The 14,148-nt window shown below is 47.1% G+C and overlaps 1 protein-coding gene across 1 annotated transcript in view; it reads right to left on the reverse strand.

The window, feature by feature from the left end:
- LOC144733353 (glutamate receptor ionotropic, NMDA 3A-like) overlaps positions 1-14,148 on the reverse strand; it is an 88,513-nt gene that overhangs the window by 9,937 nt on the left and 64,428 nt on the right. Inside the window, exons 5-7 of the mRNA XM_078615215.1 lie at positions 12,846-12,955; positions 4,032-4,183; positions 1,227-1,394 (exon numbers count right to left, since the gene is read on the reverse strand). Of these exons, the coding sequence (XP_078471341.1) occupies positions 1,227-1,394; positions 4,032-4,183; positions 12,846-12,955 (430 nt within the window). The remainder of the gene's footprint in view (positions 1-1,226; positions 1,395-4,031; positions 4,184-12,845; positions 12,956-14,148) is intronic.

The raw sequence follows: 14,148 nt of genomic DNA on the forward strand, positions 1-14,148 counted from the left end.
TTCACGTGTTTTCTCCGAGTTCTCCGGTCCCCTCCTGTAGCTATAAAAGGAGCACCATGCAATGGAACTTGGTTTGGCCAAACATCCCAATGCTGAATCGTTACCTGGAAATAGCTCAGTTGGGATTAGACTTGGCAACATTGCCCAGCAGATTGGGAATACACCTGGCAGGACCCTCCAGCTGCCCAGAAGATTGGGAGGTCCACCACAGATTGTGGTATAAAGTCTGCACAATGCAAACTCAGGTAGAATATTTCATATAATCGTGGTGGGGAGGGGGGGGCTTTTGACTTGGGCATAGTATGCCGACCGATTATGAAATCGATTCGGATGACTGGCATGTGGCATCCCAGGCAGATGATGAACGTGGAGTTATCAGGACGGAGACCGAGAGGCAGGGCCTAGATAGAGGTGGTTCAGAGTGGTCAACCAGGATGTGAAGGACTGTGGAGTGGGCGTTGAGATGAATGAGTGGTGAAATATGTATGTTGAACTTCTTTTGCACCATACGTAGCTAACCGTGCTCATCAGATGTGCGGGCGAAGGGCAACAAACTTAACACGAAAAGCAATTCTAAAAAATACTTTTCAATCTAGATTACAAACATTGTATAGCTCCAGTGGTTTCCCAATATCAGAGATAAGAGCATTCCAGACGGCTGCAGAAGCGCATCTGAGAGTGAACGGTGCCGTGACCGTCTTTGTTCGATGGCCAGCCAAAGCCGCTGCTACGAGGATGACCGGAAGTTCGCGTGATGGTGGGAAGGCAGCCAAGATCCCCCGCATGAGCTGGACAAATCCCAGGAGAAAATTAAAAGTAAGTCAGCCAATTAGGACCGTAATTCAGATGAGAACAACTTGTGCACTTTTCCTCGATAAGGCAGAAATGCCTAATAAAATACCACGCACCAACGACGATGCTGCATTACAGTTTCATGCGCGCGCGCGCGTGTGTGTGTGTGCGTGTGTGTGCCACCATCGACTCATTCTGTAAACGATGTGTGCGTCTCTTAACAAAAAATCAACACGTTCATCAATTTTTCATTCAGGGCAGTGTTTTTCGAAGAAACCTGCCCAGTCTTTTCTTATCTGCACTCAGGCACCTTAGCCAACGGCAGATTCACAACAACAACAACAACCTCCCCATGTTACTTAAAACTAAAGATACTCTTCAATTGACACCAATTATAGATTAGCATTGTTATTGTTATTATTCGTATCGGTTACCTGGCTGGTGTAGTGCCCCGACATGGACTTGCCAGACGCTCGCCTCTGCCTCTGGAGGCCGAAGCGATGCATCAGCTGCTCGACGACCGCGGTCAGCAGGGCCGCCGCCGCCCCGACGCACAGGAAGATGAAGAGTCCCAGCAAATGCTTCAGTCCCATGTGCTGGCTCTGAAAGGCAAAGGGAGAGCACGCGGATTTACCGGGGGGGTGGGGGGGGTCTGCTCCTGTGTGCAAGGGAAACGGCGGTGTAGCAGCGCTACGAACCGGGGCGACCCGAGTTCGATTCGCACTGACGGCCAACAGCGGTGACGATTATCTGAACCGGTCCTGGGCATTCCCCGAAGTCGACTCAGCCTCAAATGAGTACCTGGTGCGTGTGTAAACATCACCACTAGGGAGACAAAGGCGGTCGGGCGTGGTGCTGGCCGCCCACCCCCTCGTGTGCCGTGCCGGCCGTCATAGGCGCTACTCGCTAACAGCACTTGCCCCAAACAGTCTGTTAAGGCTACACGGGGGGGGGGGGGGGTCTTTGTCTTTTTCTGTGTCAGTTTTTGTTTTCCGTGTGCTTTTATCGACGTTGTCATTGCTTATCCCACAAGTCGGTCCGTCCTGCTTTGCGCTTTATGACAAGCAGCACGCCGATGTCGTGTTCAGGGGCCAAGTTCATTATTTCGCTGGAACTGGTTCTTGTCAAATGCACGTCTCGTTGTTTTGTCAACGGTCACGATGTTTTTGTTTTGCCATTGACGTGATCACCGCACACATCCTGAAACGTTGCTGTGGTGATAAAAGACCGGTGTATACAGGGGCCGACCATAAATTACGTCACGCACCTCGGGGGGTGGGGGTCAGACATTTGTGACGATGTGTGACGAGGGGGGTGGGTGAGAAATGTGACGTCACATCAAAATGCGCAACTTTAAAATAAATATAGACAACACGTTATACTTAATTAAATATACTTTTTAATGTTTTATCCTACATCAGAGTGCAGCGCCACATTAAATACGCACTACAATGACAATAGCTTAAAGCGATTTGCAGCATGTTTTTTTTTGGGGGGGGGCAGAGCTTTGTGACGTCATATTTGAGGGGGGGTCTGACTTTTTGTGACGCTGTGTGACGAAGGCAGGGGGGGGTCAAAAATCGTCCAAATCGCTTGACGTCATTTATGGACGGCCCATAGTTGTAATGGGTTCGATTGAGGCACGCACTCGATTTGGAGCCAACACTATTTGTTAACACACACCACCAACGTGAACACTAGACACATGGTAGAACCACCGTTCCTAATCTCACTAACACTTGGGGAACACTACACAGCGTGACCAGGGCAGGTGACTGCTGCCTGGTCACGAACGACGATCAGAGACTTGAGGATGTCTCATGGCGTCTTCATCCCGGAGTAGAACAGCCCAGCTCCCCGTTCACACCCCGCTTATAACCACTCCAGCGTGGCCGGCTCCACCCCAGGCCACGCCCCCCTTCTCGATCCTTCCGGAAGGTCTGGGCCCCCAACCACGTGACCCCCAAGCTTCCCCCTGGGGCCCCTGCCCCCCCCCCCCCTTTATCCGGTCACGTGTCCTGTTGGGTTCACGCGGAGTGCCACGGCCTGACACGACCCCCGTGACATCCGCCTACAGCCCCAATACCGAGGCGACACGGTAGTGACGTCATGTGTCCCTACGCTCGTACAGTCCTGACATAGTAGTGACGTCATATGTAACTACACAATTATTACCGATGAATATACGCAAACATCGCTAACACCATTATCATCATCATCATTCTGTAGTTCAGCATCAGTCAACCACCACCATCATTACTGTTATCATCAGCATCATCATTATAATCATAAATTAAGCACCATCACCATTACCACCATCGTCATAATTGTTCACTGCACCATCATTATCATCGCCATCCACATTTTGTCAATCACCACCACTACTAATAATTATCATGAATCAACTCCTACCATTATCACTTGCAACATCATCACCATTCTGTATTGCAGCATCAACATCAGTCATCCACCACCATCACCACTACCAACAGTTTCCATTATCATCATTCTGTGGTGCATCATTATCATCATCATGATCATTCTGTGGTGCATCATCATTATCATCATCATTATCATTCTGTAGTGCATCATCATCACCATCATCGTCATCTTCATCAATCGGCCAATGCCACCACCGACTACCATCAACATCTTTGACTTATTTTTGCATCATTAAATAATAACAGTTTTTATTTGATCTATTTACGTTTTTAATAAGACGCAGCAGACACAACAAAGGCCTTGGAGCGCCGTACAGTGAAATGTATTGGAGAAAAAAAATCCAGTTCATCTCACATATGATAGAAAATAAGCGTTGGTTTTTTGTTTATTTCTAAACGGGAGAATCTCAGCGGTCAGGCGCAGAGTTCTCCAGGCAGAGCCTTCCGAATCTGCTGGTGGTGTTGCCGTCAAATCGACAGCACCACCACCACCAGCAGCAGTAGCAGCAAGCATCACAACTATCCGACAACCGCAACAGACACAAACCCTCGCTCACACTCTCTCAGTCTCCAGTCCATTTCGCACAGAATCACAACGCGAACCCCATCACGCCGGCCCGGTGATCACATTTAAAGTCTCGCGGAATCACAGCGGCAAAAAATAATAAGAATGAGCGCCGCGCGACACAACTGTGTTGTGTGAGGGTGGGGGGGGGGAGGTATTGGGGTGTTGGGTGGGGGGCAAGAGGGGGGGCTCCCACCTCTGGAGGGCCCCCCCCCCCACCCCCAAATGCTCACGTCTTTTGATTTGAGTCCGTGTTGCCCACAGGGACCCGGCTTGTACCACTTGTCGTGTAGTGCGCCCAGGTCCCCGTTGAGCCTGTACGTTTGAATCAGGTCCGAGATGTTGGATGTCAGCCCAGATCCCTTTCTCAGTCCGATCCCGTATTCTGCAGCGGCAAAAGGGAAAGAAGGCGGTAATGCAAAACAAAAATCGTCGTAAAATCTGGTGCGGGGTAAAGGTGCGGCCCCGCAATTGCTCGCCGCCGATACGCGTGCGGGTATTGTTTTTAAATAGACGCGAGTGTGAGCGGCAAAGGTGCAGCCCGTGCCACTTCTGGTGGAAGTGAACTCGAAGAGAATCCCACTAGAAGGGGCAGTTTGCCTACTCTTCCACACTGGCCACACGTCTTGGAATAGGTCGCAAGTACCCACACTCTACCAGAGGTGGGACAAAGTCATTGTTATGCAAGTCCAAGTCGAGTCGCAAGTCATCAAATTCATGACTCGAGTCTGACTCGAGTCCAAGTCACATGACTCGAGTCCACATCTCATAGGTGGGACAAAGTCATTGTTATGCAAGTCCAAGTCGAGTCGCAAGTCATCAAATTCATGACTCGAGTCTGACTCGAGTCCAAGTCACATGACTCGAGTCCACACCTCTGCACTCTACCCCACTAAACGGAAACCTGCCGATTGTCTAAGTCGTGGTACACACTATTTTTACCGCTCGGTGGACAGAGCCGGGGAGATATGATTTTCGTCATTATTTTAAATTGTTTCTCAAGGACCCAGAATACAAGCGAAACTTTGAGGAGGAGGGAAACAGCAGATCGCGAGCGTGTAACAGCGATACGCTGTTAACGCCAGGGACCGATCGAGGCCATTTGAGTTCACTGCAGTAGCGGAAAGAGATTTAAGAATCTTGCATCGTTGTTGCAATTGCCTCGCCATGAGATGGAACCGAAGGCACAGTGGGCGGTGTGCGAACTAACCATCGTACCGTGGCGGCATCGCCCTAAATAACAGGTTCAACAATAAAAATATGAAGATTCAAACGAAATCGGTGTCGCTCCAAATTGTTTTGTGTGCGACCGTAACGCATGCTCCAGGGCAGTGTCGGAAACGGCACACCACGGCGAGTGCGGAGATTCTGGTGAATTCGCGCATATCCGAAATTGACATGATGCGATTTTTATTTTAAGTATACACAGTGCTGCAAAAAAAATGTTAACACTCACATGGGACTATCATTTTTAATGGGAAAATAAACGGATTCTACACTGTAACGTTACGTATGTTAATAGCCTCAAAAAGTCAAAGTCTCCACTTGTTCGCCATCATTGTCAACGCGTGCCCGGAATCTTCTGCAGGTGGTCTCCAGAGCCCGGAGGCACATTTCTTGTGGTTTTGTTGCAAATTCTCGGAAGTGTTGACATTTTTTTGAAGCACCCTGCATATCGTTAACATTCTATTCTTTACCGGAAATTTCGGTTTGGACGCACGAACGACGTCACCTCAATTTCGTGACATTACGAACCCTCCGCCGAACCTAAAACAGGATTACATTTCCACGCGGGCGAGTGTTTAACGGCGCCGCCAATTGTTATCGTTTGTTTCAGTTCGCCCGCCGGTGGAAAAATTGAACGAAGCGATCCTCGTGGTCAAGTTGAGCGTTTTGAGATCTCCCCAAACCCCTGCCTCTGGATTCCTCCCCCGCATTCCTCCGTGAGTAAAAAAACACATCTTGTGGCGCGTACACATTGAACGTCAAAAGGACATTTTGAGGCGTGGGAGAACGTTCTGGACCTGCTCCGACTGGACACCTGTGAAAAAGAACTTTTTAACTCAACGGATTCGTCCTCCAGTTAAAAAAAAAAACATTCCAATTCTGACTTACGGAACCAACGATGAGACTGCTGAGGCTAAATCTGCCGTCGCTTCAACGGATGAGTGTTCAGCTATTGTTGGCTTGAATTCTGATTCATTTTATTTTTTATGACCTCTCATATGGGAGATGAGTCAAATCCTACGCTTGCAAATTGCTGTTACCTATCTCGCATGTCTGGAAGTTCACATTTTAGTGTATAAATTCACATTCATGTCTGTGTCTCTGCCTTTCTATCTCTTCACACTTCTGTCTATATTGTCATATGTCTGTATATATATGTCTCTAAACGTCTGTCTCCGTGTCAGCGTAAATACGTGTGTACCTGAATATCGCTCTCATCACATTTCAATCTGTCTCTCCGCATTTCTGCACATTTGCCAATCCGTCTCTGTATATCAGTATAGGAATACTTATTAATAACGGAGGAATCCAATGAGCTAGAAGCTCTTTTTCACAGACGTCCAGCCGGACACATGTCTCTGTCCGCCCGTGCGTCTCTCTCTCCATCTCTCTCAGCACGTCTGTCTATCGCGTCTCTCCATCCCTCTGCCCGCCCGTCCGTCCGTCGTATCCGACGACCGGCCCATGGCGTAGCTCTCCCCCTTCCGGAGAGAGAATGAAGCCGGTGGCGGGGGGTGCTGGGAACGCCGCACGTTCAACATCCATTACGCGCGAGGCTGACGCGACGTAAATAAAACAGAGGATTAGGATAAATGACACAATGCGGACGGAGGCGCATTTTGGGTCAAGATCATCCATTGTGTACGCGCGTGGGCATTCTCCACTTGAAGAGATTCGCGATTGATTCGTGGCCCGCGATAGTCGGATGCTCCAAAAAAACAAATCCTCGTCAGGTCACTCACGAATGCAACTTTTGTTGATTTCCAAAAGAGCTTTTCGACGTCCGTGATAATAAACGGTTCCTCAACTTTCAGGTTTTCGTCGGGAGTTTCATTATAAACCTAGAAACATGTAAGCTATAATTCTGCGGCAGCTATCTTGCAAGTAACCAGAGCGCTGTTGATAACAATAAATCGCATTCACAAAGCACCTCTATGCAAGCCACTCAAGGTGCTGTAAATGCCAAGACATAAATAAATGAAGTATTAGCCAAGGGGAGGGAAAAACTAAGAAGTATAGAATCTAATTGAGAGAACAGAAAGCAATAAATAAATAACTGGACCTTGAGGTGAGGTTTAAACCACAGCCAGTGAGCAGCACAACACTGGGGGAGGGAATTCAGATGGCATGATCAGAGAGTGTAAAGGGATGTACAGGACAGTGGCTATAGGTATGTCAGTTTCCTTAACAAAACCGGATTATTTCCACGATGGGAGTTCAAATCCCGGCCAGGGGTCAAATATTTTTTTTCCCGTGGGGCAGACACCAACGAGAGCACGTGCCCAGCTCATAGGAATTCAAGAGTTGGCTGCCTCGTGATACAAAAGGAAAAAGACGACTCCAACCCGTTGCCACAGGGAATGTCGACTCACGTGAACGGATGAAGCCCCCCCCCCGCAAGGTGAAGATCCCACACGGGCAACTTCGGCACGGTTGTCTCATCTAATGCTTAGAAGGTGATGGACCACGTTAATAAATGCTCGGCTTCAGCTGGGTTGTGAATGAAACCTCTCATCGTAGCTCATGATACAACTGTGATGGACCGCAATTATTTATACGACTGCTATGAAATGGTATGATTGTTCTTACACGTTTGGATCATTTTCACATCAATCGTGAAATCTAAATGAATCCAATACTTTATTGATTACTTTTTTTGCTTTTAATTATTCATGCGTGGTAGGATTAAGAACTCCCCAACAAAAAAATATACACAGTATTTTGAGTGAATATGTTTTGCAGTTGTTCCAGTGATTGGTGATTGAACTAAGACTATTGATTTGCAACAACAGATGACACGGGAGTAGCAGAGAGGGCATGCAGATTGACTGAATTATTAATTTGAAATCGTAACTTTGCTCCGGCTTTGAATCTTGGAATCATTTAAGGTGACAAATGAGTGAGTATTATTGCGAAGTAAGAACAGGTCTTTCCAAAAACAGATGTTGTTAAAACATATGCTCAGCCAAATCACGCGAATAGATACACTTGACTTAATAACACATGTTATGTTCAGCCATGTTTCAATCCGCTGCTGGATGAAGTCATTCCCATGTGCACCTTCGTGATGGAGGATGTCATCTCATTCGTATTCTTACTCTTAGGTTTTTTCGGTAAAGTCACGTAGGTAAAAAATTAAATTAAAATTAATAAAAGTAATAATAGAAATAAAATAAAATAATAAATCACGACGTTCCGGAGACAACACAAGTCTCCGCCATCAGGTGGGACCGTCCCAGCTAGATTTACTGTATCAAGTGAGTATTTTTTACCTACGTGACTTTACCGAAAAAACCTAAGAGTATGAATCCTTGCAGTCACGAAAGCTTCAAATCTAGAACTCATTCGTTTTATTTGTAATTCGTACCGTTGTTTGTACGGTTATATTCACTCCGTCCGTTTTACATGTTTAAATAGTGTAACATGAGCATGCACGTTGCACAACTAAGACATCATCTGGATGAATTTTGGATGAATTCGCCGTGAGCAAAAGAATGTATTTAACATCATTATTCGATGCATACCTAGACGGACTAATGGACGGTCGAGCGGTGGAGCAGTGGTTAGCACGCTGACCTCCCGAGCCTGGTCACGTGACTTTGATTCCTGGCTAACATTGGTGGCGAGTGACAGCTGAAGCGGGAACCGGTCCTAGCCTCACCGCCACGTTCGCCGGCCTTCACTGGCCAGTGTGGCTGAAGTACGGTCAAAAAACCTCCTCGACCATCACGGTGTGGCGAGGCCTCCATCTAGCAGCGGTTGGACGAAAGGGATGCACGCCGTTACTTGTTCACAGTTTATCTCCGATTGCGTCCCGACACCAAATCACGTCAGAGGTTCGGGCCTCTGTGAAATCATCATACAGTGCATCATTTGACGGCTATTTTGTGGTAAAAAAAATGAAGACAGGTTTTCAAACAGCATTAATCAATTGGAAAATGTGCCTAATCATTCTACATTATTTTTATAAAAAAAAGTCTAAAAATAGCACTCTCGTGTAGCATGACAATCTCCCCTGTTCCCATGCTCAAACGATACATCTCAATTATAGCGAAAGCACCCACGATGTCAATATGAGTCACAAATGAATTGCTTTCTTCATGGAGAAAGATAAGAGCTTAGCGCGATACAATATCTCATTTAAATGCACAAAAAAACTATCGGCGCAAAACATAAACAGGGCGGGGAAGGGGATTGGGGGGGGGGGTTAGCCCTCTGGATGAAATACGAAAATACAATCACAATAATAATGCAAGCAAACATGATTTAACAGAGCGTCGTGAGAATAACCGCTGAGTGCAATGACAACTTCAAGGATAGAATGCGATACACAGCTCGGGGGGGCAAGGGCGCTACGTACATGAAAATGAAATAGTAAAATAAAATAAAACCACACCGCGAGTTTGCCGGGAATTTGGCGTTGCAATTGATGCCCGAAGCTGCAGAGCTCAACAATTAACAACTCGCAGTGAGCGAGCAGAGTTCACGCGCGTCCACCCACGTGCGCCGATTGCTTGTGCGTACGCACGTAATATGATATGTGAAATGTGACGCCCGCGGATGGCGTTGCCAACACCACCACCACCACCACCGTCATCACCATCATCATCTTCATCAGGAGTCATGTGTATGCAGTAAATGTTTACGCGCCGCATAATTATCTTGCGTTGCGAACATGGGAACACGCAGATTGCTGGGCCGAGAAGTAATTCATTATGGAATGGAACGAGCTAAGATTAAATATTTACATAAATTATTGCAAAAGCGACTATTAGCTTCAGAAAAAAAATGGTCATCAGAAAGCATTAAAGTTTTAATTCTCATCAGGCCCGCTGCTGTAAGCAAGTCTCCAACTCTTACCATCCACTCTATCTCTCTCTCTGGCCTCTCTATTTGTGTGCTAAGAAGAAGGGCCATTGCCCAAAACTTCGTAGAATAGAAATGTAACATTTTAAGGCCACAGTGTTATTGACGGATGTGTTGAGTATTTTAGATATTGCGCTGTATTTTTTAAGAGGGGGCAGTGCATGGCTTCGCTCAGGTTGCAATTCCCACGTCAGAATCAGAATCGGAATATGTATTTATGCTGGAGGAATCCGATGAGCTACGAAGCTCAATGGTGTCCCAAAAACCTCCTCCTCTTAGCCCAATCTTTTCTGTAACACTGACCCCCCCCCCTTCCCCCCCTTGATATATCTCCCCTCAAGTTACAGTTTTATTTTGTTTAACTAGGCGAGAACTCAGGAGACCAGTGTGAGTCTCGCTGAAATAACAAGAGCAGAACAAGTAAAGGCCTCGATTTTAAACGGTTTTTTTAAAGCTCACAATTTTGGCCCGCAATGAACAATGCTTGTTTTTTTTAATGATGTTGAAAACCTTTGAATAGGTCCCCAGAAACAAATTTCAATTATTTAAACTATGATTTATTTATTCCACCGTCCCCGCCCCCCCCCAAATTTTTTTCTTTTCAGGGCCAAAAATATAAAATGTGTTTGCGTTTGTTTTGCTGGTAGTTGCAATCAGCATCATCAGCCAGTTTGCTGAAAATTGTGAAAATATCATCCAGTCTTGGGGCCTTAAATGGTAGATGAGTGAGCGAGTTAGTGGGGTACTTATTACGGGTGCGGAGAAAGGCGAGTCATATTATCACACTCGCAAGGCACACTACCCGGTTCACGTGCGCGAGGAAACCCGAGGATGACGATGGATGGACAACATCAAAGCATGGACGAGGCTCACGCTGGAACAGACAAATGAGGACAGCAGAAGACAGAGGTCAGTGGCGAAGGATTTGCCCGTGGTTGCGGCCAACCCTCGGATCAAGGACGGCTGAAGACTAAGACAGGACGAGCATTTCAGTGGCATGACTTATGCAAAATTGGACATTTTTAGAGCACAAATCACCCAACAAACGTTTGAGATTGGGCCACTCAGGAGGTTGATAAGTAGCGTCTATAATCTACAAGGTGCCGGAGAGAAAATTTTACTAAATAAATAAACAAGCCTGACTAAAATTATGTAGTCACGACATGTTCATATTTGTTCACACGAGACAGCTAAAAGCTATCGGCAAACATTGATCTCAAAGATTGCACAAGTCAATAGATTATCTGTTGGTAATTAAACAATCTGCCTTGTTATATATATATATGTTATTATCATCGTCAGTAATGCATTCTTCCTCCGAACTTGTTTTTTGAATATTCGCAAATTAATTTCAGCAACTCATTTCTTATTGTTCCCGCCCTGTGGTACCCTGGCGGTTTTCATAAACCTTCCCTCACATCCTTCATCCTCGCAGCAGCAGCAGCGGCGGCAGCGGCGGCAGCGGCGGCGGCGGCAGCAGCGGCAGCAACGGCAGTAGCGGCAGCAGCGGCGGCGGCGGCGGCGGCTTTTGACTCGCCATCGAACAAAGACGGTCACGGCATCGCACACTTTCAGATGCGATTTTGGCGGCCGCCTTGAACGCTCTGCCTTCCGATATTAGGAAGCCACACGAGCTTTGCGCTTTTAAGTCATCGAGGTTGAAAACTAATTTCTTTACAACTGATCTTTGTGTTTAGTTTGGTTTCCTTCCCCCGCACCTCCGATTACCATGGTTGGCGATGTATGGTGCGTAAGAAGTTCAACATGTATACATATCAGAATCAGAATATTTATACTGGAGGAATACCATAAGCTATGAAGCTGTTTTTCACAGATGCCCAGTAGGAAATATACACACAGGGGGTGAGAACCAGAGCACAATGTACGATAGATAAAAGCAGAAGGTAATGTTACTCATCCTCCATAATAGAGGTGTTTTGGGTTAGATCGCGTAAATATATAAATGTGTCGCCTGATGAAGCTAGTTGTAATTACTGGCGAAAAGTCGTACTCAGATTGTAAATGTTGTGGCTTGGCTCTCCAACACACCGGTGTGCTGTACTAGTGACGAATTGGCCACGTTCTGTTTACGTGACAACCCTTACTAGTTGGCTGTGTCGAGTGGTGGTGGGTTTTTAACGACACATTTATATATTTACGCGATTTAACCCAGTAGAAAACCTCTTATGGATGATATTGTCGTGAACGCCTCCTACTACGTGTTGAACTGTTACTCATCCTGTTTAGCGTTGAACATTCGTTTAAACCGTGTACAACGTTCACTCTGTCATCCCTCCCCCACCTCGAGTTAAAAAAAAAATTAAATAAGGTCAAGCTGAAGAACTGCCTGGCCTGTTAAATAAACGATAACACAAAATAACCATTCGCGTCGTCATGGAGAATATAAGTTTAAAAAAGAATCACGCAGACGATGTCCCTCCTTGCCAAAGCCTTCACGTAAAATATAAAAGTACATCTTTCTTTACACATCCCATCAGCCACGTGGCCTTCTGTGAGTCATTATTTTCTGCAGCACTTGTTCAATATAAGCAAACTGTCGATCGGCGTTGACATTTACCATCTCATCGGCAGAGTAAGTCCTGCTAAATGCAACTCTGGGGAACTGTTAAATAATATAGCATCACACCAGGACCCAGTATTTTATAGAAAGGGCCCTTGCCTCATACATCTAGACGTTCGCGAGCATTGATTCAGGTAAACCTGATTGCTGATGAGACACTGTGTCTCGAAATGAGTCCAGAGGTCTTCCATGTACTGGAATCAACTTTGCTGAATGAATGCACTCCCAGAAGGCCATGCGGTCGATAGGTTGTATATAAAATAAAAGGGATAAAAAAATCACAACAATCTACATGCTTGCGTTACTCATGATCTTTCCGACGACGCCGATCATCATTTTGTGTTGTGTAAAAGGGCGTCGAGGGCATCCTCACCTTCCATGGCGAAGGGCTTGCCCACCTGCAGCAGCCGGCAGTCGGGATCAACCGAGACCTCGTAATCCAGCAGCGCTTTGTCCATTATGAAGGCGTCCAGCAGACCACTCCTGGTGGCATGACAGCACAGCGAGGCGAAGGTTTGAATTAAAATGTTCCAAGAGACCCCATTTTCAATGTGGACATCGAAATTACATGGCTTGGTACGAGCACGCGCAATTTCGTTGAGCGGCCTTACATGAATAATGTGGTATGGTGTAAAAACATTGGCACGTGGGAGACAAAGGCGGTCGGGAGCGGTGCTGGCCGCCCACCCCCTTGTGCGAGGCACCGACCCAAGTAGGTGCTCGCGAACAATCGCTTGCCCCATCAGCCTGCCCAAGGCTGCACGGGTGGATCATTGCCTCTGGTTTGCCTCCCCACAAGAGCTTTACCGTCTGAAATGTAACAAAAAATAACAGGGGGCAAGCAGAGCCCCTCGGCACGTCCCTTCGAGGCTGTAAATCCTGCAGAAGGCGGCCGCTCGAAAGGGGAAGTGATAGGCACTCAGGGTCAACAGCGGGCGCTGTCCGTGCAAGCGGAGGGCGCGGGGAGTATGGAGCGGCCAATGCCAAAAGACAAGTTGTTTGCGATGGCTAAGGCCAAGCTGTGTGCACGTCGGTTTCTGCCCCCAATCCTTCCCCCCCCTCGCCCCACCGTGCTCGCCTCTCGGTGCGCGAGCAGGGATCGTTCCCACGAGCCTCTCCCCCTCTCTCTCTCTCCCCCCTTCTCTCTCTCCCCCCCTCTCTCTCTCTCTGCGTTCGAAGCACTCGGAGCGGAGGCAACGACCGGCGAGCAAACGAGCGGGACAACCCCCCCCCCCCACTTCGTCGAAGGCAAGCCTAGGTCACGGGGTTATTCGTTAAAAAAGCGAATAAATGCGTTGGGGTGCTTGAAGTTTAGCCGTGGTTGCCGCAATGCACTATGAACCTGCCGGCCCGAGATCGACTCCCGGCCTACGGCTGAGTGATATTGAAACGGGTCTTGGATTTGGCCCCTTCACGACACCGAACTGACCGGCATGGGGGAGCCTTTCATCTAGTAGTACATTGGCAGATGAATGTAAGTTATTAATTACTGTCGTATTTATATGAAGTTTAAATTATTTCCTGCTCAATTGAGCGTTCACTTTAAAGAAACGCAAGTGGGCTAGGGCAGGGACACATCGCGAGGGTTAGGGTCCATAGTTAGCGTTAGATAATAATGACAGAGTGGCAGCCAATAGATTGAACATATATACTGAGAACACCACTGAGGAAATATT

The sequence above is a fragment of the Lampetra planeri genome, chromosome 46 (assembly GCF_965212315.1).
Source record: "Lampetra planeri chromosome 46, kcLamPlan1.2.h2, whole genome shotgun sequence".
NCBI lineage: Eukaryota > Metazoa > Chordata > Hyperoartia > Petromyzontiformes > Petromyzontidae > Lampetra > Lampetra planeri.